Source organism: Zootoca vivipara, chromosome 9, assembly GCF_965207765.1.
Source record: "Zootoca vivipara chromosome 9, rZooViv2.hap1.1, whole genome shotgun sequence".
In the NCBI taxonomy this organism is placed as follows: domain Eukaryota; kingdom Metazoa; phylum Chordata; class Lepidosauria; order Squamata; family Lacertidae; genus Zootoca; species Zootoca vivipara.
Window position 1 is genome coordinate 18,321,382 of NC_142592.1, and position 26,106 is coordinate 18,347,487.

Here is a 26,106-nt window from a genome sequence, read left to right on the forward strand (position 1 = left end):
TTTTTCTCTCAGAGAAAGTGGCTTTCACTACGACTTCCCCTCCATTGTGCCCGCTGAATAAACACTGCCTATTGGAAAACCTGAAAGGTGATCGTTTCACCTCTTCCTCGTCCCTTTTACATTACTAATAAAAACAAAAATCAAGTAACAAAGACTATTTCAGTTCGTATACGAACTGGCCTGGACATAACAGCTACAACCATCTTGAACAGGGGTCTCCAACCTGGTGCCTTCAAACATGCATGTGCCCACAATGGCCTTCCTTGACACCCACAGGATCCTGCCTGAAAATAGGCTTGAAAGCAGCATTTTATTGTAACCAACAGAAGAGGTTGCAGAGTATTCTGGGTTGTGGGGTTTTGTGGAGCCCACAAAAGTTTTTCCACTTTGAAAATGTGCTGACAGCCCCCCAAAAGTTAGTGACCTCTTATCTGCAATGTAAAAGCTCGTTTATGCTTTGTGTTTCCATACAATGCAAATGATGATCCAATGAGTTTGGCTATGTGAGCAAAAATGGAAGAAGTTAGGTCATGTGAATGACTGCATAGCTGACTCCTTTGGATAATTCGTGCAGGGGTGATTACGATGACATTCTTGGCTCTGCTTATACCTGTGAAAACCAATAGTTTGGGACTCGGATATCCAAAGGTCCTTCGATAGAATACCCTTCCACTGCACTAAATATATGAGGCGTTCTTAGCATCCCATAACCCTCCGTGGCTTGTTGGGTGGGAAGCAAGGCAGGGCCTTCTGTTCTGTGACACTAGGTTGTGAAACTCCATCCCTAAAAACATTTAGTTGGTCTCCTCTCTCTCAACTTTATGGAGTTTGAGAGCACTCTATTTTCCAATCTAGCTTTTATTTTGATTAGAAGTCTTTGCCTCCCCCGTTGATTAAGCTGCAGCTGTTATACTCTTTTCTTGATTTTATTCAATATCACTGTTTTATTGTATTTAAACTATTTGTATTGTATTTGTATTGTTTTTATTGTAAGTTGCTTTGTGGGCCCTTTCTAGGCCCAAGAAGCGGCATACAGTGGTACCTCTGGTTATGAACACTTCAGGTTTCGAGCTCCGCTAACCTGGAAGTAGCTGCTCCTGGTTGCGAACTTTGCCCCAGGATGCAAACGTAAATTGCGCATGGGAGGGACCATTAGCGAAAGCGCGCCTCAGGATAAGAACGGTTTCAGCTTAAGAATGGACCTCCGGAATGAATTAAGTTTGTAACCAGAGGTACCACTGTATAAATGAACATATACATAAATATAAAAGATTTAAAAAATGAAATTGTGGATCTGATTAAGGGCAGATTCACAACTGTACTTGCCCCACCCAAACGTGTCATTTTTGGCATGTCTCATGGTCATTATCAAACATGTTGAGTACATATGGGCATGTTTGCAGTAACAAACTTATCACCCAACCCTAAGCATGTTTACAGAGTTCAGAAGATCTTATTCTCCAGCAAGGCTGCATGGGATTGCAGCCTTAGACTAATGCTCCAGAACTGCTGTCAATTCAGGAGTTACTTGGGAGTAAGTCCCAGTTTACTCCACCAGAACTATTCTTGAGAACATGCTTAGAAATCTGAAAACTACAGAATGTACTGTGTGTTGCTTATTTAGCAATAACTATATCAGGTTCTTTCTCTGTCTTTCAGCAGGTATATTTTTCCCTGGGATGAGAAAAATAACTTCCCTATGTCAGGGAATGTACACTTCGGCTGTTGTTTTCTTATGTGTGGCAGTGGTTTCTTAAAGATGGCGGTGTTATCTGACTTGGGATTAGCTTCTTTAAGATTACTGGGTGTGGTGGCACAAAGGCAAGAGAGGAAGCTATGTCTGGCATACCTCTGTTTACACTTGGTTTGCTGCATATTAAAATAAGGTATTTAAATATTTTGAACTCCTGTGGTGGCAAAGAAAACAGAAGTGAACAAACCAGTTTTCAAAAGAGGAAGATACTCTCATGGCATAGGTAATACTTCTAAATAAAATGCTGCCCACACTAGGTTTTCACGTGGCCAATTCAGCTGACTTTCCTAGGAATGCTGCTTATTTTTGTAAAGTAATTTTCAGAATTAATTTCCTTTAGTTTCTTAATCCGGCCAAACATTTAACTGACATCACACCCTTCAGATCAAAACCCATTAATGAGATACAAGGAAGGGGAAGAAATGAGGAAACTGAAAACTTTACATGCAAACAAAAGCTTGTGAAATCCCAAAATCTCCCTATTTTTTTGTATATATTGCATAAGGAAACTGAAAATATGGAACAGGATACAACTCCTGTTGGGTTAATATATCCGCGGTCACTTCCATCCTATTCAGACATTATGAGCAACTTTCCCCTATCATAGCATCCATTGTATACATTCATTGTGGGAACAGGGTATTTGATTTTAATATACTAGCATTTGAGTGGAACAAATCTGTACAGTGGAACCTCGGTTTATGAACACCTGTTTACGAATTTTCGGTTTATGAACCCTGCAGATCCATCTGGAACAGATTAATTCACTTTCCATTACTTTCAATGGGAAAGTTCGCTTCAGTTTATGAACGCTTCAGTTTATGAACAGACTTCCGGAACCACTTACACCCATGCTTCGGGTTAAGTACGCTTCAGGTTGAGTACTCCGTGGACCCGTCTGGAACAGATTAATCCACTTTCCATTACTTTCAATGGGAAAGGTCGCTTCAGTTTATGAACGCTTCAGTTTAAGTACTCCGCGGACCGTCTGGAACAGATTAATCCACTTTCCATTACTTTCAATGGGAAAATTCGCTTCAGTTTATGAACACTTCAGTTTATGAACAGACTTACGGAACCAATTGTGTTCATAAACCGAGGTACCACTGTATGTGCTTTTCCTGTGGTCAGAGCTTTTAAAGATCTCTAGATGATCTTTAACTTCTCTCATCCCTTTTCAGTGTTGTAGCAGCCTCCTGAATGCAACATACATTCAGTGGTGCCGCAACGGGGGTAGCGGGATGGTACACCCCGGGTTCCATGTCTGTGGGGGCGACAAGAAGTCACCCCATGGGAGCTCGCGGGGGCGTGAGCAGCCATCGCACCGCCGCAGCCGCATGTGGAGGATCTTCTGTTGAACGCGGCTGCAGCCGCAAGCAGAGGATCCCGGCGCCAGTGGCAAACCGCTAAGTACAGCACATGTGTGGTGTCACACACATGCGCTGTACATAGCAACGCTGCACATGCACTGTATAGCAGTTTGCTGGTGGTGCCGCTCTAGAGCCATACGGACGGTGCCAGGATCCTCCGTTCATGGCTGTAGTGACGACGGAGGGATCCCGGCACCATCCGTACGGCGCTGGAGCAGCACCAGCGGCAAACCTCTATACAGCACATGTGCGGCATCGCTACGTATGCTGCATGAGTTGTACGTTACAACGCCACACATGCGCTCTATGTAGTGATGCCCACCCCAGGTGTCACGACGCCTTCCTTCGCCCCTGCATACACTGGTCTCACAGAGCCATCAGTGGACACTGTTTAGCTGTCAAATATGGAGAACAGTGAACAGGAACACTACATAACTGGAAATTACAGGTCCCTGGAGGGTCTTTTGAGATCTGATCTCAACATAGACCAAACATCCCTTGGACACACTGACTCCTATGGACATCGATGAAAGCATAAGCCAAGAAGTATATTGCAGGATTGATGCCTTACAGGAAGCAATCTAAATACTGGTCCCTTGCCCAACATTTAGAGTTGTTATTGATCTCCCTAGGAGTTCTGCTCATGGGTATAGGTCAGCAGATGGTTCAGCTCATTGTAATGCTGACTTTTGGTTGCTGCTGCCTTCTTTCCTGCTGGATTTCCTACATTGCAACTGCTCTTGTCACAGGATATATGAATGCTATGCAACTGTAATTCAAAGCAGCAACTGTCTATAGGGAATGGGTTCTTGGTTTGCGGGCGGGTTTTGTTCCTGTTTTAATTATGTATTTTGTGTTTTTTTATGTAGCATTTTTACTTTGTGAACCACCCTGTTTAATAAATTAAAAAATAAAACTATACTTCAACCTTACTATATTTCAACCTTACTTATGACCTCTGTAAACTAATACATGAATGTGGCCTGAACCTACGTATGTTTACGCAGAAGTAGGTCTCATTAAGTTCCCATGTTAGCATAGAAGAGGCAGCAGATACCCCAAGTGTCATAGGCAGGATGGGCAGGTTGCTCACCGGGGCAAGGAGGTTTGAGCATATAACACCAATCTTGGCTCGACTGCACTGGCTGCCAATTTGTTTCTGGGCCCAAATCAAAATGCTGGTTTTGTCCTATAAAGCCTTAAACGGCCCAGGACCCCAGGACCTCAAGGACTGCCTCACTCCATATGAACCAATCCAGACACTATGGTCATAATCCGAGGCCTTTCTTCGTGCCCACAGGAGCTCCTGAGAGTGACAACATGAGATCGGGCCTTTTCTGCAGTGACTCCTCATTTGTGGAAGGCCTTCCCCAGGAAGGTTCAGCTGACAACTTCATTATACTCCTTTAGGTGCCAGGCAGAAACGGTCCTCTTCAAGCCGGCCTTTGGATGATTAACGTCCTATACCCTTTTAAATGTGATTGTTTTGATGTTCTCATTTTGTATTTTTTTGCTTTAAACTGCCCTGGGATTTACAGGTGAAGGGTGGTATAATTTTTAAAATGATGATGATGATGATGAAAAGGAAAAGGACATGAGCTGATTGCTCAGCTAGCAAAACTGGAATATAAAAATTTAACTTGGGTAACCCATTTTAAAAAAACAGGTTGGAGCAAGGGGGTTTAGTAATGCAGAGTAGAAGGTACTGCAAGTTCAACTTCTTGCTAATGCTAGCAAGCCACACATACCCTAAACTGCATTCTTTGTTGCTTAGCATTGTATCCAAATGGAGCAAGCATTGTCTTACCACTTGCTCTTTTCAAAGTTTCCCTTTCCCCATTTCACATTATGTTCTAATAAGAGGAAAATGGACCACTAAGAACAATGCTTAGTGTTGCCATGAGACTCCTTTTTACTTCCTGACAAGGATTTTGTGTCTTTTACAGCGACATGGCAGGCAGCAACACAAGAGGGCCACTAAATTGCATCTGTACTCCATTTTTTACGTATTGAAAGTATAGACAGGTATGAAGTTAAGTGATATGAGTAGACTGCAGTTCCAGGAAAGTCAGAATAATTCTGAGGCACACAATATTGTCAGTTCCCAAATCTTTTTTTGACACACTGACTGAACTCTAATGCTTTGAAGTGTTGGAGAGCTAATGCCTGCCACTGAAAAGAAACTTCTGTTATGTGCAAGTAATTTCCTGGGCCCCTTCATGGATCAATGCCCCCTTCATGGATCAATGCCTTGTCGTGGCGAAGGGGCTTGAATAACTCAGAGAAGCTATGAGCTATGCCATGCAGGGCCACCCAAGATGGACAGGTCATAGTGGAGAGTTTTGACTAAACGTGATCCACCTGGAGAAGGAACTGGCAAGCCACTCCAGTATCCCTGCCAAGAAAACTCCATGGACAAAGACAACAGGCATATAAAAGTTATGACGCTGGAAGATGAGCCCCTCAGGTCGGAAGGCGTCCAACATGCTACTGAGGAAGAGCGGAGGACAAGTACAAGTAGATTCAGAGCTGATGAAGCGGCTGGGCCAAAGCCGAAAGGACGCTCAGTTGCGGATATGCCTGGAAGCGAAAGGAAAGTCCGATGCTGTAAAGAAAAATATTGCATAGGAACCTGGAATGTAAGAACCATGAGTGGAGGTAAGCTGGATGTGGTCAAAAATGAGATGACAAGAATAAATATCGACATCCTGGGCATCAGTGAACTAAAATGGAAGGGAATGGGCGAATTCAGTTCGGATGACTATCATATCTACTACTGTGGGCAAGAATCCTGTAGCAGAAATGGAGTGGCCCTCATAGTCAACAAAAGAGTGGCAAAAGCTGTAATGGGATGCAATCTCAAAAATGACAGAATGATCTCGATACGAATCCAAGGCAGACCTTTTAACATCACAGTAATCCAAGTTTATGCACCAACTACCGGTGCTGAAGAAAATGAAATTGACCAATTCTATGAAGACCTACAACACCTTCTAGAAATGACACCAAAGAAGGATGTTCTTCTCATTACAGGGGACTGGAATGCTAAAGTAGGGAATCAAGAGATAAAAGGAACAACTGGCAAGTTTGGCCTTGGAGTTCAAAATGAAGCAGGGCAAAGGCTAATAGAGTTCTGTCAAGAGAACAAGCTGGTCATCACAAACACTCTATTCCAACAACACAAGAGACGACTCTACACATGGATATCACCAAATGGACAGCATCGAAATCAGATTGATTATATTCTCTGCAGCCAAAGATGGAGAAGCTCTATACAGTCAGCAAAAACAAGACCTGGAGCTGACTGTAACTCAGATCATCAGCTTCTTATAGCAAAATTCCAGCTTAAACTGAAGAAAGTAGGAAAAACCACTGGGCCAGTAAGATACAATCTGAATCAAATCCCTTATGAATACACAGTGGAAGTGAGGAACAGGTTTAAGGATTTAGATTTGGTGGACAGAGTGCCTGAAGAACTATGGATGGAGGCTCGTAACATTATACAGGAGGCAGCAATGAAAACCATCCCAAGGAAAAGGAAATGCAAGAAAGCAAAATGGCTGTCCAACGAGGCCTTACAAACAGCGGAGGAGAGGAGGCAAGCAAAATGCAAGGGAGATAGGGAAAGATACAGGAAACTGAATGCAGATTTCCAAAAAACAGCAAGGAGAGACAAGAGGGTCTTCTTAAATGAGCAATGCAAAGAAATAGAGGAAAACAATAGAATGGGGAAAACCAGAGATCTGTTCAAGAAAATTGGAAATATGAAAGGAACATTTCGTACAAAGATTACCATAATCAAGGACAAAAGTGGTAAGGACCTAACAGAAGCAGAAGACATCAAGAAGAGGTGGCAAGAATACACAGAGGAATTATACCAGAAAGATATGGAGGTCTCGTACACCTCAGGTAGTGTGGTTGCTGGCCTTGAGCCAGACATCTTGGAGAGTGAAGTCAAATGGGCCTTAGAAAGCATTGCTAATAACAAGGCCAGTGGAAGTGATGATATTCCAGCTGAACTGTTTAAAATTTTAAAAGATGATGCTGTTAAGGTGCTACACCCAATATGCCAGCAAGTTTGGAAAACTCAGCAATGGCCAGAGGATTGGAGAAGATCAGTCTACATCCCGATTCCAAAGAAGGGCAGTGCCAAAGAATGCTCCAACTACCGCACAATTGCGCTCATTTCACACGCTAGCAAGGTTATGCTTAAAATTCTACAAGGCAGGCTTAGGCAGTATGTGGACCGAGAACTCCCAGAAGTGCAAGCTGGATTTCGAAGGGGCAGAGGAACCAGAGACCAAATAGCAAACATGCGCTGGATTATGGAGAAAGCTAGAGAGTTCCAGAAAAACGTCTACTTCTGCTTCATTGACTATGCAAAAGCCTTTGACTGTGTCGACCACAGCAAACTATGGCAAGTTCTTAAAGAAATGGGAGTGCCTGATCACCTCATCTGTCTCCTGAGAAATCTCTATGTGGGACAAGAAGCTACAGTTAGAACTGGATATGGAACAACTGATTGGTTCAAAATTGGGAAAGGAGTACGACAAGGTTGTATATTGTCTCCCTGCTTATTTAACTTATATGCAGAATTCATCATGCGAAAGGCTGGACTAGATGAATCCCAAGCCGGAATTAAGATTGCTGGAAGAAATATCAACAACCTCAGATATGCAGATGACACAACCTTGATGGCAGAAAGCGAGGAGGAATTAAAGAACCTTTTAATGAGGGTGAAAAAGGAGAGCGCAAAATATGGTCTGAAGCTCAACATCAAAAAAACCAAGATCATGGCCACTGGTCCCATCACCTCCTGGCAAATAGAGGGGGAAGAAATGGAGGCAGTGAGAGATTTTACTTTCTTGGGCTCCTTGATCACTGCAGATGGTGACAGCAGTCACGAAATTAAAAGACGCCTGCTTCTTGGGAGAAAAGCAATGACAAACCTAGACAGCATCTTAAAAAGCAGAGACATCACCTTGCCGACAAAGGTCCGTATAGTTAAAGCTATGGTTTTCCCAGTAGTGATGTATGGAAGTGAGAGTTGGACCATAAAGAAGGCTGATCGCCGAAGAATTGATGCTTTTGAATTATGGTGCTGGAGGAGACTCTTGAGAGTCCCATGGACTGCAAGAAGATCAAACCTATCCATTCTTAAGGAAATTAGCCCTGAGTGCTCCCTGGAAGGACAGATCGTGAAGCTGAGGCTCCAATACTTTGGCCACCTCATGAGAAGAGAAGAATCCTTGGAAAAGACTCTGATGTTGGGAAAGATTGAGGGCACTAGGAGAAAGGGACGACAGAGGACAAGATGGTTGGACAGTGTTCTCGAAGCTACGAACATGAGTTTGACCAAACTGCGGGAGGCAGTGCGAGACAGGAGTGCCTGGCGTGCTATGGTCCATGGGGTCACGAAGAGTCGGACACGACTAAACGACTAAACAACAACAACAACAATTTCCTGGGAGAGCCTAGTGAAGTTTCTTGAAAACCTTCCTGAATGGTTGACCGCTGCAATTCACAGCAGGAGTTAGAGGCAGGTCACCTAATGAATTCAACCACCTTCATGATCCAGTGTAAGAAAGCTCCTTGAAGGAAAGAAACCACTGAGAGTAAGCAAGGAAAAACTGATTATTTTTAAAAATGAAATAGTGAACTGGGGAACAGGATGTTACATTTGAACGTAACCTCCAGAGTTTTAAAAATAAATTTGCATCTCTTCCGGGGAATGGGGAAAGAGCAAACAAATATTAAAATCTGATTGGAAGCTGGGACACAAAAGGCTTTCTTTGTTCTGTTGCTTACTTTTAAAAGTTTTAAAGATTTACTTTAAATTTCTTGGCAAGTGTTGAATGTGACTATGTTAAGCCATTGGTAAGAAATGAACAGGTATGTTAGCTTGAGGAGCACAGAGCAAACACTTCAGTATTTTTATCGAAGAGTGAGTTCAAACGCAGTGTTTCAAACCATTAGTAAGAAATAAACAGGCATGTTAGCTTGAGCACAGAGGAAACACTTCAGTATTTTTATCGGTTCAAATGCAGTGTTCCACACAAAAAAGTTTGTCATGGAAATGACCAGACTCTGGACTTAAGTGGCTCCTGAGACCTGTGGTGTTCTTGAATCATTTAGAAACAATGACCTCAGCACTAGTAAATTCAAGAGATATTTAAGTAGTAAGTGGACAATTGCCCAGAAAGTCCAGCACAGTCACACTTGGCTTCCAAAGAGGAGTAAAAAAAAAAATGAAGGCATTGGTTAAAAGGAAGTTGAATAGGAAAGTCAAGATGGTGAAATCTCCCCAGAATGATGGGGGTGGAGGTATTCAAAACCACAGTACGTAATAGCAGCTTAACTGGAATGCAGACCAGGAAAGGTACCACCCAGGCCAAGAAGATACTGTAGCAGCTATTAAGAAGCTAAGAGAAGCAAGAAGACTTCCTTCAGAAAATGGAATACTTGCCCATACAGTATAAGGAGAGCACAAAGAAACACAAACTTGGGCAAAAGGAATGCAAGCAGACAATAAAGGATGCAAAAGAAATTGCTAAAAGCATTAAGAACAATAATTAAACATTATTTGAAGCAGAAAACAGGCTGTGGGGGCAGATAGACCTTGGAATGACAAAGGAAATGTGCTAAATAAGGAAAAGACATTGCTGAATGAATCCTTTATTACAACTTCATTGCAGAAGATGTAGGGTTGATATTTGAACCTGATTAACTTTCTTAAGAAAGGCGGATGAGGAACTGAGGTAAATAGCGGTGATAGGAAATTAAGTTGTAGGCCTGTCTGATCAGCTAAAAACTAACACATTGCTGGGTGCAGATAGCATCCACTCAAGAGTTCTTACAAAACTCAGCTATGAAATTGCTAATCTTCTAACATTATTCCACCAATGTCTTGGGTAAACAGATACATTTTTACTTCATGACAGAAGCCCAATATTGTGAGGGTTATCCTTGCATCCAGGGGGAGGGAAATCCATCACTAGGGTGCCACTACAGAGAAGGCCCTGAAAACAGGGAAGGCATCATTTTTATGACAAATCCTAGGAGAGCCAAAATGTATTCCGTATTTGGCTATATGTGCAGAGTTGAGCCAAGGCGTTGGATTATCACTTTTAAATACTGGCTCGAAATTCATTTTAACACAGAGTCAGAAAGCTTACTATCCTTCTTATTAAAAGACAAACATAATTTTATTTGGTTTTCTGATATTATTTTTAAACTTAGGCAAATAGGCTTTACTGTGGATTCCCTCTTGCTATTCGAGGAATCACACATTTTTGCACTTATTAAGCAGAGGCTGCTAGAGAATGAATTCCAAAAACTCTTATCCTTTTCAGCCCTCTGTATGTTCCCCTGCCTATCAGGGGCTGCAAGCCCATCATGGAATGATGCCTAACTATTTTTATGATTTGGCCACACCATCACATCGTAGAGCTTTTATGTTGGCCTGCTTGAACGCCTTTCCGTCTTCTGTGCTATCCGGAAGGCTTAAGGGCATCCCTTACCAGAACAGACTCTGCCCTGTAGCCAGAATGTGCCAGATTCTATGGACCACATGATTCTGGAATGCCCTCTTTCTAACATCTTCCGCGTTGGCCCTTCGATGCCCTCTTTGTGGCTCAAGGCCCCTCCCAATAAACAACACGTAGTCCAGTTCCTGTTGAGGGACGACTCCCCTGTACTCACTAGAGTTATGGTGCAATACCTGACCAGGATGTTTTGAAATCAAATCCAGTACATCTGGCCTACCCATAAGTGACTGCTGGGGATTCCCTATCCTCCACCCTTTCCCCCTATTCATTGTGTGTTTTAGAATCATTCTATATATAGATGGTTTGTATGATTCTATAGTTTTATATATGCCAATAAAGGTGTTGTGATTGTGATTTGAAGTTTTGTGCATCAACAAAGTACAATGTTGGGCAGATTGATTTATGTAAAAACTTATTTTTCAGGCTAGTACCTATAAATTTACCTGAGGTATTACTCCAAATGCTTTTCTCCACTGCTGCACAGAGACGGTGTTCCAGGAGACACCATCAATTTGAATATCTCCTTCTGTAGTCAAGAGTCTTAAAAAAGCAAAGAGCAGCGTACTTTTCCCTGAGCCAGTTCTTCCTAAAAGACCCACCTGCAATATTTATAAACATAAATTAATGAAGAAACCGCTCTCATAAATTAATCATTTGCATGCTAGAAATTAACAGAAGAGCAGTTCAGAGAAGAATGTTTTGTGTTGAGATGAGCTTGAAACCATAAATATTAATATAGCAGCAGCAATGTGCACAGCGTCTGATGATATGGTAGAATCTGTCCTTCAAACAAGAACATATTTTTGCCCCAGTTTTGCTACTTTCTCCTTGGCATCCAGAACTGGGCAAACGTCCAATGAGTCACAGTTCATTCATAGTTCATAGTTCTGACCAGTGCTATTTTTCTAGAGGAAGAAGTGCCGGGATTTACCATGAACACCTCCCTTGTTCTCTTATAATGGCGCCCAACTGAGAGAGGTCGGAACTGAGTTTCGGTGAGTTCCTACTGGGGAAAACCCCCCGCTTCCAACCAAAACTGGAAACTCATTTCTGAAAATATTGTATGTTATTCTGGCACCAATGTGCCAGCCAGGAGCTTTATCTATCTAAACGATGTTTCTATATAAGTTATTGATTTCCAGTAAAATCATTCATGGTGTCATAGGAGAATATCCAGTTGGGGTGTCTCACTCAACCTTCTGCTTACACAAACAGGCCTTCCCCTGTCTCCTCTTCCTCCTTCAGCCCCCTGTATGCCCCCCAAATCTTCTACAGAGGGTTGAGGGACAGCAGGGGGGAGGGCAGGCAAGAGAACCCCATTGCATCTGCAGGTGTGATGTTGTATCTCACCCACAATGTTTTCAATTTCAATTTGATATTGTGTTACTAGCACACTACCCTATATTTTTCTTTTCTTTTCTATGTACAAACCTATTTTCATTAACAAGGCTTCCCGCCAGACAAGCAGCAAAACAAAGAGCCAGCGAAAGCAGGTAAATGTGCAGAAATAGGAAATAAAATTTATTTTCTGGATATTTTATCCATCCTCCATGCTTTTACAGCAAATTCTCATTAACGCTGTGCTCTATCTATGCCCAGCATTTCTAGAAGTTGTGGGTTCCTTTTCCAAATACCGAGCAAATGGGCTTTCCCTTTGTTCCTCCACAACTCACTGCATATTAAAATAATGTGAATAATTGTTGTGAAATGTTCCTACATAATTTACTGCATATTAAAATAACTTGAATATTTATTGTGAAATGCTTCAGGTTAGTACTCAAGTATTACTTTTCTTTTAGGAATAGCGGTGGCACTTGCTTGACAGCGGATTAACTAAAATGAGTTTAATTGAAAATATTCTTACCCTTTGTCCTGGACTTATTGAAAAGGAAATATTTTCGAGTATGGCCAGACCTCCATCTATGTACTTGGCCGTGAGATTCTTCACTGTCATTTGCCCGCCAGATGGCCAGACAGTCTTTTCCTTTGCATGCCTATTCTCAATTATGAGGGTGCGAGAAAGCTCTTCATTTTTCAAAGATGGTGCAGTTTTGGATTCTTCTGTTGGCATATCAATAAACTTAAATACTCGGCTCACTGACCGCATCTGAAAACCAGACCAAGAACCACTGAAGTCATTTTTTGAAACATCTTTTTTTTTTCACGCATAGCTTGGCACAGAAGCAGACAAACTTCACCCTACTGAGTTTGATGTCAACAAATTAATCTTTAGTTTGTAGTGTATAAATTGTGAGGACAAAGTACTTGGTTCTCTGACACTTTAATGTGTGTGTATATATATATTCTCTACGGTATTAATTGTATGTGACTATGTTAAGATGAGCAGAGGTAGCCTGCTTCTGCCACAGTTAATTCTTTAGCAGGGCTATTCTTAAAAAGAGTTTCTGAAAGACAGTTATTAGTTTATCCTGACCTTTCAGCTCTTAGGACAACAATGGGACTTGTTCACCATGGGAAAGCAAACTTCATGGTAAAGAATCTTTGTGAGTTAATGGTGGGAAAGTACTGCAAGTCTTTGTGGTTAACTAGTTGTTTTTCTGCTTGTGTGGCTGTCATGCCGTCAGACTTTGGAAAACACTGTTCCTAAGTCCTGATTGGCACTTTTGATTCATTTACTTTGGTCAGAAAGTTCAAAGAAAGGCCACTCAGTTATCCATATATTGCTCATACTACTATTGAGTTGTTGCAAGCAAAAAGAGAAAAGGAAAACCTCATTCAAATAATTGAGCTGCGAATGTCTTGCTTCTGTCACAGTTATCTCACTTACAGAATTATAAGGGAAATGATAATCCAGTTTGGATATGTACCTTGGGAGAAAAGCGAAGACAAACCTAGACAGCATCTTAAAAAGCAGACACACTAGCTTGCCGACAAAGGTCCGTATAGTTAAAGCTATGGTTTTCTCAATGATGTATGGAAGTGAGAGCTGGACCATGAAGAAGGCTGATCGCTGATGAATTGATGCTTTTGAATTATGATGCTGGAGGAGACTCTTGAGAGTCCCATGGACTGCAAGAAGATCAAACCTATCCATTCTGAAGGAAATCAGTCCTAAGTGCTCACTGGAAGGACAGATCCTGAAGCTGAGGCTCCAATACTTTGGCCAACTCATGAGAAGAGAAGACTCCCTCAAAGAGACCCTGATGCTGGGAAAGATGGAGGGCACAAGGAGAAGGGGACGACAGAGGACGAGATGGCTGGATAGTGTCCTCGAAGCTACGAACATGAGTTTGACCAAACTGTGGGAGGCAGTGGATGACAGGAGTGCCTGGCGTGTCCTGGTCCATGGAGTCATGAAGAGTCGGACACGACTAAACGACAACAACAATATGTACCTTGGGGGACAGGAGTTTATCATCTGTGTTGTATTTCTTTTGGTATACTCTGAAGTGGTGTTTAGTGGAATCCTGCTCTGCATATGCAACTCCTTGTGTGGTGATGCAGAGGGTGGAAGCAATGTCCTAAAGCAAAAGTATGCACACCAAAAAGGTAAAGGTAAAGGGACCCCTGACCATTAGGTCCAGTCGTGACCGACTCGGGGGTTGCTCGCTCATCTCGTATTATTGGCCGAGGGAGCTGGCGTATAGCTTCCAGGTCATGTGGCCAGCATGACAAAGCCGCTTCTGGCAAACCAGAGCAGCACATGGAAACGCCGTTTACCTTCCCGCTGTAGCGGTTCCTATTTATCTACTTGCATTTTGACGTGCTATCGAACTGCTAGGTTGGCAGAAGCTGGGACCAAGCAACGGGAGCTCACCCCGTCACAGGGATTCGAACCGCCAACCTTCTGATCAGCAAGCCCTAGGCTCAGTGGTTTAACCACAGCGCCACCTGGGTCCCACCAAAACTGCCCTTAAAAACTGATGGAGAAAGGCCATTGATTTAGCAGAGGTCAGCTGAGACCAAGCGAGAGGAATGGGCAGCAAGTTTGAATGAGTGGTGGTTTTTTTTTTAATTGAGGGAATCATTATAACATTAAAAGTACAAAGACAATGTACACAACATATGTGTATCTCTGTGGCTCCAAATCCTTTGCAACAAATTTTGCACCAACAGTTTTTCACTACAATGCTGTATTTCCAGTTCATCAGTCTAACATTTTGTAATTGATGAGGAATCCAATATAGCCCACATTATATGCAATTCTTTCTTTACTCTTGCTTGAAATTATGCAGCACATTTAACAAATTCTTTGTAAGGACTAATCATCACACCTGAAAATATCATTTGAGCAATTAACTACAGAGGCCCAGAGGATGTCCTATGGAAAAAAGACATGCATAAGATTTTACAGGGCATTTAGATACTTCCTCATGAGCTCGCAGAATTTGAAAGCAAAAATCCAAATGAAAATGTTCGTGGGGGAAATAATTAATTCCTTTTTTTTCCTCCCCAGAAGCTATGTAGATTTGTGAATGGCCAACCCCATTAAATGAGATAGACAGCAGCAGTGGGGTAATTTGACGGCAAAGGCTGTAGCATATTATGCACTTCTAGTAGAGTTTTCCTGACATTAATATTTAGTGTTCCATATTAATATTCAGTACCCTTCAGCCAATGTGATAGTCCTCTTTCTGAACACTATTTGAGTCTGCAATATGAGATGTCTCCCTGCTGGCATGCAATCTAGGAGTGCCAGAAGCAAGTACGGTAGCAATTGCAATGCTAGGGGGGCAAATTGGAAAAACATGGAAAGGAAGAAAATGCTAATGTAACAGGTGCTTGGAGAGGGGTGGTGGGTGGGGAGGAAAGTAATGGTGGAAAAAATGTTGTCATCAGAATTATTGGGGCAAAGCTATGAAATAGATCATTATGCAATACAGATCTGCAAAACACACAGCTGAAATGTTATAAAGATTTCTGAAGGAGATAAGTGGAAACATAAAATAAATAAACAGCAGGAGTGTTGGCTGAAGCCAAAATTATGAGGGCTGAACAATGGAAAGTGTGTACTAAACTGATAAAAAAAAAGAATGGTTAAGTAAATGTTAGCCATAACAAAAAGGGAGAGAAAATAATGGAGAGCCATTGAAAGAGCTTGACAGAGCCCAAGATTGGGCCTCTAGAAGAACTATACCCAATGATAACTGAATTATGGGTGAATTATTAGCAAATATTTACAAGTGCAAGCATATTTATAACTGTGCACTCTACAGCCAAAGTTATACATTTTATGAGCATGTGAAAATGAAAATGAAATCTCATTTTTCAATTAATTCTCATGGTTCTTACCAGACTGTCTACATCTATACTTGAGTTCACTGCCCACTGCAAGGTTCCCATAATATTCATGGCTAGTGTAAGAATAATGCCAACTGTTCCTTCCCCGTTACCTGCAAGTACAAAGACACATTTTAAAACCCTATATGTAGAGGGGGGGGAGGTTACATAAGTGATGCAATAGTAGATCGATGCCCAAATACAAAAGGTGAGAAATGCACAGAGATAAATACTGTAAGGATGAACAAGCTGAGCCGAAATGCACTATAGTACAGTATGAGGCACTGCTAAGGGACGGGGATGAACCAGTCTATATATAATAGTGCCCTATACCCACAGATCTCAGGACATATTTTTTTTAAGAATGCACTTTTTAAAAAAATGACTTCTAGAAAGGTGTATGCATTACAAATTAGCTGCAAAGCTCCTGGGAGGATATGACATGATGGCATGCTATCCCTCCTTTGGAATTTATATGGAAAGCTTCCCTCGCCCCCCTCTTAAATAAAGCCGAGGGAAGGATTACGCAGGATCACATCCAGACCTCCCAGAGGTTTTTGCAGCCCCGTCTGCAGGGCATCTGGCTTTCCAGCAGCCCCAAACTGTTGGAATTTAAAGCGGTACCTTGCTTGTCAAACTTAATCCATTCTGAGAGTCCGTTTGACTCCCAAAACGGTTAGAAAACACAAGGCGCGGCTTCCGATTGGCTGCAGGAGCTTCCTGCACTCAATTGGAAGCTGTGTTGGATGTTTGGCTTCCTTTTTTTTTTTTTCAAACTGGAACACTCACTTGTTGCGGGAGCATTGCGGGAGCCAAGATGTTTGACTACCAAGGTACCACTGTATAAGCAAATGCACAAAAAGGCAGCCCTTGAATTCCATAATCCAGATGGAGTTTGAATCCTGAAGTAAACCTCGTCCAACCTGTCCATTAATTGGTGGGTGACAAATTTGGCGAGTTCACTTTGGAATGAAGACCACCCCGGTTTCCTTGAGCATCCCTAGCACAGATGCCGACCTACTTAAGCTGTCTGTGGGCAATGCACTGGAGCAACGCTGTGGAAACCCAGACCCAGGAGCCTAATGTTCTGTCTGGACTTCAGGGTTCTTTCCAAGCTTTGTCTCTTCCCAAGGCACACAACTCACTGGCTCTGCTCCACACCACTTTCTAATTCTTTTGCAAATGTGACCCTGAACTGCGAGAACGCCTCTTGCTTGCATGGGTGGAGGTGGAGAAGTGTAGAAAAATAATTTCGCACTGCTGGAATGTGGCCTGCTGTACAAAGGTGGAAATCACATCCATTGGTCAAGCCCACTTCTGTCTCTTGACCGCGGCACACCAGATGTTAAAAGGCCTTTAGGACGTGCAGACAGTATTATGGATATTGGAAGAGGTACTGGGATGCAACCTACGTTTGAATATGCAGCAAAACTTCGTTTATTTTAACCTCATTTTAGAATAGAAAGCAAAGCTACGTACCTGTAGTTAAAATAGAAACAAAGGTCACAATGGTGAAGAAGACAACAAAAATAATTTCTATCCTCATCTGGAACCAACGTAATGTAGACAGATAAAGGAACCAGTTCGCTGTGTGCAAGTTCAGGGCTTTATGAAATAATGTCTCAAAATAAGGTTGCCGTCCAAAAGCTCGGAGTGTCCAAAGCCCCTTTAAGGTTGTAACAAGATGTGTGAAAATTGGACTTCTTGCTATAAACAATGCAAATTGAAAATAATAAGAGTTTTAGTACTTTCCACAAATGAACTGGATCTTTTTTAAAAACAACAACAACAACAACAACGCAAAGATAACAAATACATTTTCCATTAGGCATATTCTTGCCTTCTTTTATAGCACTACATCATGTCAAAGAACATTCAGAACAGCATTTCACAGATTGCGAATATCTACTCTCCATTCTTTGATATCAGTCTGTATATATCTGCAGCTGCTACAAGTTGTGTGGTTGCACATCAAACAAAAGAAAAATATGTGCATCTAATTTGCTTATTCTTCAAGGGTTCCTAGTATATTGATACCATCTGCCATCTTTCACCTAGCCCTGTGCCCTTTAAAGGTTCACTTGGATCAACGGGCTTAAATGCTGACCACGTGATTTTGGCTGCCGTGAGTAAAAGTGAGTTTCTTGAAACCAAATTCAAGGAGCTCAACTGATCCATTTGAATCTCCAAGGCCATTTAGAAGCATCCTTCAAAGTTTGCTTCTATGCAAGAAAAATAGTAAGATAGTGTTATGTAGAGTTTGTTTTCCATAAAAGAAAGTGATCCCCTTTATGAAACAACAGATGTCTTATTTGTCAACTGCTCAACACAACGCCAGGCTCTTCTTTTTCCTGCAGGCCTCCTTCTCAGGATAATCCCTTATACACAGATATGCCCCCAGGCTTCAAGAAAAACAAATGCCCTTCAGAATCTGCCTCTCTAGGCACAGCTCTTCTACTAGGGCAGGATTGGAGTACCTATGGCTCTCTAGAAGTTGTTAGACTTAAAAGATTATGAAAATGGTAGCTCAGAAACATCTGCAGAGCAACACCTTCCATTCTCCATACTACACACTGCTTTTTGAGATGTGTAAGACATCTCAAAGGCACTGGACTTAGGTCACAATAGTAAGGAGCAGCAAAACCCTACCAATGACAATGCACAAATTATGAATAAATCCAAAAGCTACTAAATGGACAAATTTAAGGAATTTTGGATTTACTAAAATGGTGAGTGCTGTTGAATGTTCCTAACCAGCTTGCCTCCCTAATAATAAGTTGTCTCTCGATACATATCCATTCCATATGCCAAATCTCGTAACACTTTGTTCTGCTGCAGTTCTGCTCATAACATTTCCCCCTCTGCAAAGCAAAGCACACTTTATTGTCTGCTCCCGAGCTTTCGCTGAATGTCTTTACAGGGGTGCATTCTGTTCTCAGACTTTGGAATCTTGCATTGGGAAATTAGAGGGAGCTGGAGGAAAAGTGAAATGGTAAATCTCTGTTCAGTTTATTTTTGTATCTTTTAGGAATCTACCAATTTTTGCCAGCCATACCTTCAGATTCCAGTTGTTTCAGCTGCTGAGAAGTGTGCAGGAAGTATGCTCTTAACATAACAAAGGCTCCTATCACAGGCACAGATGCCAGGAAGATGTAGGGTTGTATGACTGATACTACTGCTATAGCACCAATCACAATGAGCATTAACTGCAGGATGAAAGAAAAATGCTATTGACACAGTAAACGTCCCCCCTATTTTACAAATTCCAAATTGGTGATTTAATTTCCCCAGAGGAGGCATTAGCATATATATTTCAAACATCCCAGCAGTGTCTTCCCAACAAGGGTTTGCATCTGAGAACAAAAAGAAACTGATAGTATTTGGAGCTAAAGGTCTTGGAAATTAGTAAGTGGTTTCATGATTTGCTAAATCAAGTACTCATTTAACAATGGTCTGGAAGACATCACAGTGTTTTTCAAATGCACACCTGTACAATTATCAAAATAAGAGGCAGATTCTTTCGTACAATTTTCATGGAACACTGTCAATTCATGGATATAAATATGAAAATTGTTATATGATGATGCAAAATGCGTATTTTTTGCAGAATATTATCATGAACAAGGCTCTAGATTCTTTGTCCTTTCTGGATCATGGATTTTGCTTTCTGATGGAACTATTTATTCTGCGTCACTCCATGGATATTTGTTGTTAGCAGGAACACAGAACATCAGAACATTACTCAGGGTAATCACAGACAATTATCTGAGGGCCTTCTTTGTGTGCCCCTTCCGTGAGAGGTCCAGAGAGCGGCAACATGAGAACATGCCTTTTCTGAGGTAGCTCCCCACTTGTAGAATACTCTCATTAGAGAGGTTTAGCTGGCGCTGTGATCCTCGGATGAAGGGCAGTATAGGAAATTAATCATTATTAATAATAATAGTAATAATTGAAGAGAAAAAACCGCCTAAAGGCTCATCAACAAGGACTTGATATCTTATTACAACTTGGTCAAAAAAGGCAGAAAATATTATAATAAAGCTAAAGCTAACATGGAATCATAGGACTGTAGAATAGGAAGGGACCCCAAGGGTCATTGTCCAACCCCCTGAATTGACAGGAATCCCAGCTAAAGCATCCATGACAGATGGCTATCCAACCTGTACTTAAAAGCCTCCAAGTAAGGGATTGATACTTACTGTGGATCCATCACAGTGAGTAATTCAATGATTACTTGAAAGTTTCAAGTTTTATCACCAACAGCCTGCACTGCTCACTTGACCTCGATCCAGTTCAGCCACTGCAGCACCCAGGACAGAGAGAAGAAGGAACGTCATGACAGTGTGGTGTAGTGCAAACATGATGGCAGGAATGCCAGAATGGCTCTGCCATCGTGTTTGCGCCATGCCAACCTCACCACTACCACCAGACTCCTCTGTCCTGGTAAACTGCAGTGACTTAGCCAGCCAGAGGTCAGATGTAGACCCAACACACGATCCGCTACTGTTTATCACCAAGTTGGTTTACTGGGAAATCTTAACATGGTCACCAACTTTGGGTGACTGAAAGCTCTCCCATTATGAAATGGAGTGGCCTCAACCATGTGTTTGTATCTCCTGAAATGCTGCAATTTGGAGGCCAAAAGCTTGACAAGCCATGGAAATACATCTTGCATTTCATGCTTTGGAAGGAAATGGACTCATCTGTCAAAATCATAGGGCTTAGCATCACTTTTGCAAATGCCAAATTAATATATGAATTTATTTCATCCAAGATGAATGCTCATTAGATACATTTTTTGTTTAATATCAAAAAATTTTCTAGGTGGCTGGTGGCCCACTCAGTTTATGAAAATAAAGCCATTGTAGAACAAAAATCTGTTTAAAAGAATGTATGTCCTATCCCTATATTGGATAGCTCAATATCCATTATTGTCATGTGAAGTGTTCCTGGCTGGTTATTATTTTACAAACTGCGTTAGGCTAGGCAGTGAAGGAGGAGGAGAAAGAGTATGGAAATAATAATGCAGGGTTGAATGGTGATCACAGTTTTAATTAAGAATTCAAGAAAGTAATGTCTGATTCAGCTAAAATATACATCTTGATGAACATGGGAAGAACCCTACTGAATCAAACCATCTATTCTACCATCCTGAGTACAAATAGATGCTTCTAGGAAGCCCACTACCAGTGCAGTAAAGTTCTCCCTCGCTGTAGCCCCAACTGCTGTTCAGTGGCATAGATTGCATATAGACTATCACAGAATTCCCATTTTAAGGCTGTCTGATATACTGGTCATTGCCACATCTCATGTCAGATAAACCCTGCACACTGATTATGTATTATGTAAGTAAGGATTTTATTTGGTCTATCCTGAATCTGCCACCACTCAATTTAATTGGATTTTTCAAACCAAGTCTCTCTCTGTGTGTGTGCGCGCACACACTCATATCACAGAACTGTAGGTTTATAGATTTGGAAGGGACCCTGAGGATCATCTAGTCCAACCCCCTGAAATGCAGGAATATGCAGCTGTCCCATACGGGGATCGAACCTGCAACCTTGGCATCCTCAGAAGGCCTTGTACACCTTCTTCTGGCAACTCTTGCAGCCAAACTGGAGGTAAATGTACTGCTCTGTTTTGGACCCCATCAGTGAGGCCAATAAGGGAGTATTGTCGTCTGGGCAGTCCAAGACTTCCATACACACTGCCCAGGCTTGCACCCCAGGAAGGTCACATTGGTTTTGCTAAACAGCAGTTTGACTTCACCCCCAGCGACACACTCCATTGTCTCTTGAGATGCGAACAAGGAAGCCAGGAGGAGGATGGAGTAAACAGCTGAGCTTACAGCCTCATGCAGAAGAATGAAAGAGCGTAGAAACATAAATGGGAGAAAAGAGGAGCCATAAAGGCACAGATTAGGTGGCAAAAAACTGAAAATAAGCTTTATGTACACAAACATTATGAGCACTCATTTATTCTTGTTGATTCTTAATATTTATTAGGCTCTTTTTTATTTTCTGACCTTCATAAGTGATGGCCAGAAAAGCAGAAAACAAAGCACGGTCAGCCACTCTGCAAAATATATATTTATTTTTACAAACCTGGATGAAGTCAAATATTGTAAGTGGTAGTAGGTCATCCAATATTGCTATATCCTTTGAGAATCTGTTAAGTATTCCACCTACAGGTTGAAGAAAACGAAATGATATAGGAGGAGATTATTATTATTCCTTATACTGTATGAGCAAAGTTTATTAATCAACTAACTGTACATATAACCTTTCTTAGTAGTAATAATTTCTTAGTAGTAATAATTTCTAATTGTGTGAAGTTTTGGAGACAATTTAGCACTGAACTGAAACCTACCAAAAAAGACATTTGTTTTCAAATAGACAGCAGAACTTTGGCACAAGGAGACTGGTCTGAATGATCTACAGTATAAGTAAAATTTCACAAAGGACTGCCTATGTCACATTATATCATGTAGCCCAATGCATTACTGTCCACTCTGCATAACATTAAGAAAATGCACTGTTTGTATAGGGGAACATGATCACAGCAAAAACAAAGTCAAATAAGGTGGCTGGAGTAATGGGGCACACATAACTACCATATTTTTCCATGTATAAGAGACCCCCTACTTTGGGGGACTCCAAATTAAGAAAACATCCCTCAGCACTACCTGTGTATAAGACGCGCCTCAATTTTAAACCTAATTTTTTTGTTTAAAAACGTAAGTCTTATACACGGAAAAATATGGTACTTATTATGTGCACTTGGGAATGGGCCATAGTTCCCCCACCCCAGTATAAAAGGAGTAAATGGAGAGAAAAGTGACTGGTTTGATAAGGCACAATCCAAATCCCAGGTCTGCCGCGCTAGAGGGGGCTCAGATGTCCTTCTGCCCGGTACATGTATTAAAAGTCTTATATTTTTTTACCTGGCTGCCCTAATTTAAAAGCTGCTACCCTAATAGTGGACAATGACCCTCCTTTGCTCCCCTAAATTAGTTTTTTCTGGAGTCGTACCCTGCCTATCCTAAACATGTTTATTCAGAGGTCGTCTCTTTTGACTCGAGCAACGGTTAAATTCAAATTCAGTGTGTTTAGGACAACTGTCAGAAGTTACACTGCATTCAACGAGGCTTCCTCTCAGATGTGCGCTGACCTAAATAGCTTTCAACGTAAGTACTGTATTCTAGGGCAGTGGTCCTCAACCTTGGGCCTCCAGATGTTTTGAAACTACAGTTCCCATCATCCCTGACCACTGGTCCTGCTAGCTAGGAATCATGGGAGTTGTAGGCCAAAAACATCTGGAGGCCCAAGGTTGAGGACCACTGCTCTAGAGCATGGGTAGGCAAACTAAGGCCCGGGGGTCGGATCCAGCCCAATCACCTTCTGAATCCAGCCCGTGGATGTTCCGGGAATCCGCGTGTTTTTACATGAGTAGAATGTGTGCTTTTATTTAAAATGCATCTCTGGGTTATTTGTGGGGCATAGGAATTCCTTCATTCCCCCAATATAGTCTGGTCCCCCACAAGGTCTGAGGGAACAGTGGACCGGCCCCCTGCTGAAAATGTTTGCTGACCCCTGTTCTAGAGTAACTGAGAGGAAGCTGATGGGCAAGGTGACCTTTGCCACAAAGGGAGTGAGCTGGTCTATACCTGCTTTCAATGTGTTGAAGGAAGACATGGGTGCCTGAAGGATGGCATGCAGCATCTTGCGGTGAAGGGTTTTAGAAACTGAGATGAGAGTATGCACCAGGGGTAGGCCTCGAAAGAGGCCCAAGGCAAGTAAGGTATCAGCCACTCCCACATAAATGTAGAAGATGTAATAGCCACTAGTCTCTGTAATGATGATTGCCTGGCTCTCCACGTCGTGAGAGGAAGCATTTCTTGCCTGTGTTGCATTTGGGCTATCGGAAACAGACAACCTATTGAAAACAAAACAAAGCATAGATTATGATCAATACAGGTCTGAGTTAATTCTTTGTCCTAATTAAAAAAAAATATCAAGTTGGGGGCAGAAATCGTAACTTCTGATCTACAGAAAATGGAAAATGAATACAGTATTCGGCAAAACTGTAATTTGCAATAGTGGTGAGGAGAATGCCGATTTCAAAGGAAAGTATTTTTAAGTTTTTGCTATGGCAAAGTATATTCATTCTCACTTGTCTCTGTGTGTGAAAAGCAGAGAAGGGATTGGGTATCAATAAAAAGGTATGCAATGTTGCAAGCCCCACCCACCTTTGGCTCTGCCAATCATTTGCTGTGACTCCTAATTGATATTTCCCATGGGTCAACAAATATTCACAGGGGGGGAAAGATTGGAAATGATAATGAATTTCATAGAAGTGAAGGGTGCTTTGAAAATGATTGCCTTGTGCACTGCTGCTTCAGAAAACTAGGTTATTGATAAGCATTTGCTAAAAATGCAAGTACATCAAAAAAATGTTGATCAGTGTTAGAATTATAGTAAATAGCTGTTGGCATCCATCTGTCTCAGGAGACAATGGAGTGAACCTCTGTGGGTGAAATTAAGCTGCTGGAGAATCATAGCGCTTGCTGTGGCTGCAGAGGCCAGTAACTTGTAACTTCTGCCTCCCATATTGTTTTTGCGGTGTTAGCAGCACTGAAGTAACCTCTCTGGTGTGAAAGCCTTGGCAATATATATGGAGGTCCTGGGCTGCCCAGACAACAAGACCCTTTTGGCTTTGCAATTGAGGTCCAAAGGAAAACCGAGAGATATGTTTGGCATCAGCTTGGCTGCAGGAGTTGCTAGAAGGAGGCGTGCAAGACACTATCCCACTGGGTCTCTACTCCAGAGTGTAGGGTTTACTCCTTCTTCCAAGGATGTCCCGAAAGGCAGGCAAAATGGTTCTCCCCCCCCCTCTGGGTTTATTCCCAGAGCCTTTTTCACAAATGAGTAGAGCTGCAAGGCAGCAAAAGTTTAGGATGAGAGTTTTCCTTCTCCTAGTTGGGCTACCTCCCCTGATTGCCGAGCCAACTCCCCCTCTATAGTAAACAACTAATAACTTAAAATAATATAATACAATAAACACTCACATATTGATAATCAATACTCCAGCAAGAGAAGCAGCCACCTGCAAATAAGAAACCATAGTCTATCATCATCATTTCCTGTTATTATTCTTTTTCCAAGAAGTCCAAGATGGCATACATGTTAAAAACATAACAAGAGCCCTGCTGGATTAAACCAACAGCCCATCTAGCCCAGAAACCTGTTCTTATAGTGAACAACCATCTGTTTAGGGAATTTTGGGAAACACTGGGTATGAAAGGAATCTAAATAAAATGGTAGCTCATGTTTAAAGCAACTTCCTATTTTTATCCTATTCCTTTGTGTATGTATTTATTTTATTTTCCCTTTTAAAGTTTACCAGTTTATATTTTATCAACCTTATTTTTACTCTCTCCTTTCTTCCTTAGTTTACAGTGCAATACAGTGGTACCTCTGGTTGCGAACGGGATCTGTTCCGGAGCCCTGTTCGCAACATGAGCAGTACGCAACCCACGTCTGCGCTTCTGCGCATGCGCAGGTCGCAATTCGGTTCTTCTGCGCATGCGCATGACGTCATTTTTGTGCATGCACTTCTGTGCATGCACGAACCACTGAACCCAGAAGTAACCCATTCCTTTACTTCCGGGTTCGGCACGTTCGTAACCCATGTTGTACACAACCCGCAGCATTCGTATTCAGAGATATGACTGTACTACCAATGTCTACTTAGAAGAAACAGTGTTAAATGAGCATGCAGAAAGGTAGTTGTTAGTAGGATCACACCGTTAACTTCACACACACTAACAGTTTGTTTGTTTTTTAGTAAACTATGGGTCAGACTAGAACATATTTAGAATTAATTGGTATCTTCCCCTAAATGGTTGAAGTGGGTTATTTTGTTTTCTAATGAGCCATGCTACAGCCTGGTTGCTCAGCTCACAATACCTGAACATGCGTGGAATACTGTGAGCATGTTCTGTTATGTCTCTTGCAGGTACTTGATATGATCGAAATACTTAGAACTGAGACGGTAATGTAACTGATCAATGTCAGCCAAGAGTGCAGTTTCCTTGTGAGCAGGGGTGGAGCTTCATGTTCTGGCACCAGGGGGCGGAGAGCAGGCAGGGGTGGGGCTGGCGTGCGCCCCAGTGGCGTGGTGCGCCACCCCCAGG

The 26,106-nt window shown here is 41.9% G+C and overlaps 1 protein-coding gene across 5 annotated transcripts in view; it reads right to left on the reverse strand.

Annotated features, from left to right (window-relative positions):
* The window catches only part of CFTR (CF transmembrane conductance regulator), a 98,242-nt gene that overhangs the window by 13,609 nt on the left and 58,527 nt on the right, over positions 1–26,106 (reverse strand). For all 5 annotated transcript variants that reach the window (XM_088676503.1, XM_060279580.2, XM_035127373.3 and 2 more), the window contains 8 exons: positions 24,979–25,016; positions 23,578–23,846; positions 22,016–22,095; positions 18,967–19,117; positions 17,391–17,618; positions 15,924–16,024; positions 12,535–12,777; positions 11,114–11,269 (listed from right to left, as the gene is read on the reverse strand). In XM_088676503.1, the coding sequence (XP_088532629.1) occupies positions 11,114–11,269; positions 12,535–12,777; positions 15,924–16,024; positions 17,391–17,618; positions 18,967–19,117; positions 22,016–22,095; positions 23,578–23,846; positions 24,979–25,016 (1,266 nt within the window). The remainder of the gene's footprint in view (positions 1–11,113; positions 11,270–12,534; positions 12,778–15,923; positions 16,025–17,390; positions 17,619–18,966; positions 19,118–22,015; positions 22,096–23,577; positions 23,847–24,978; positions 25,017–26,106) is intronic.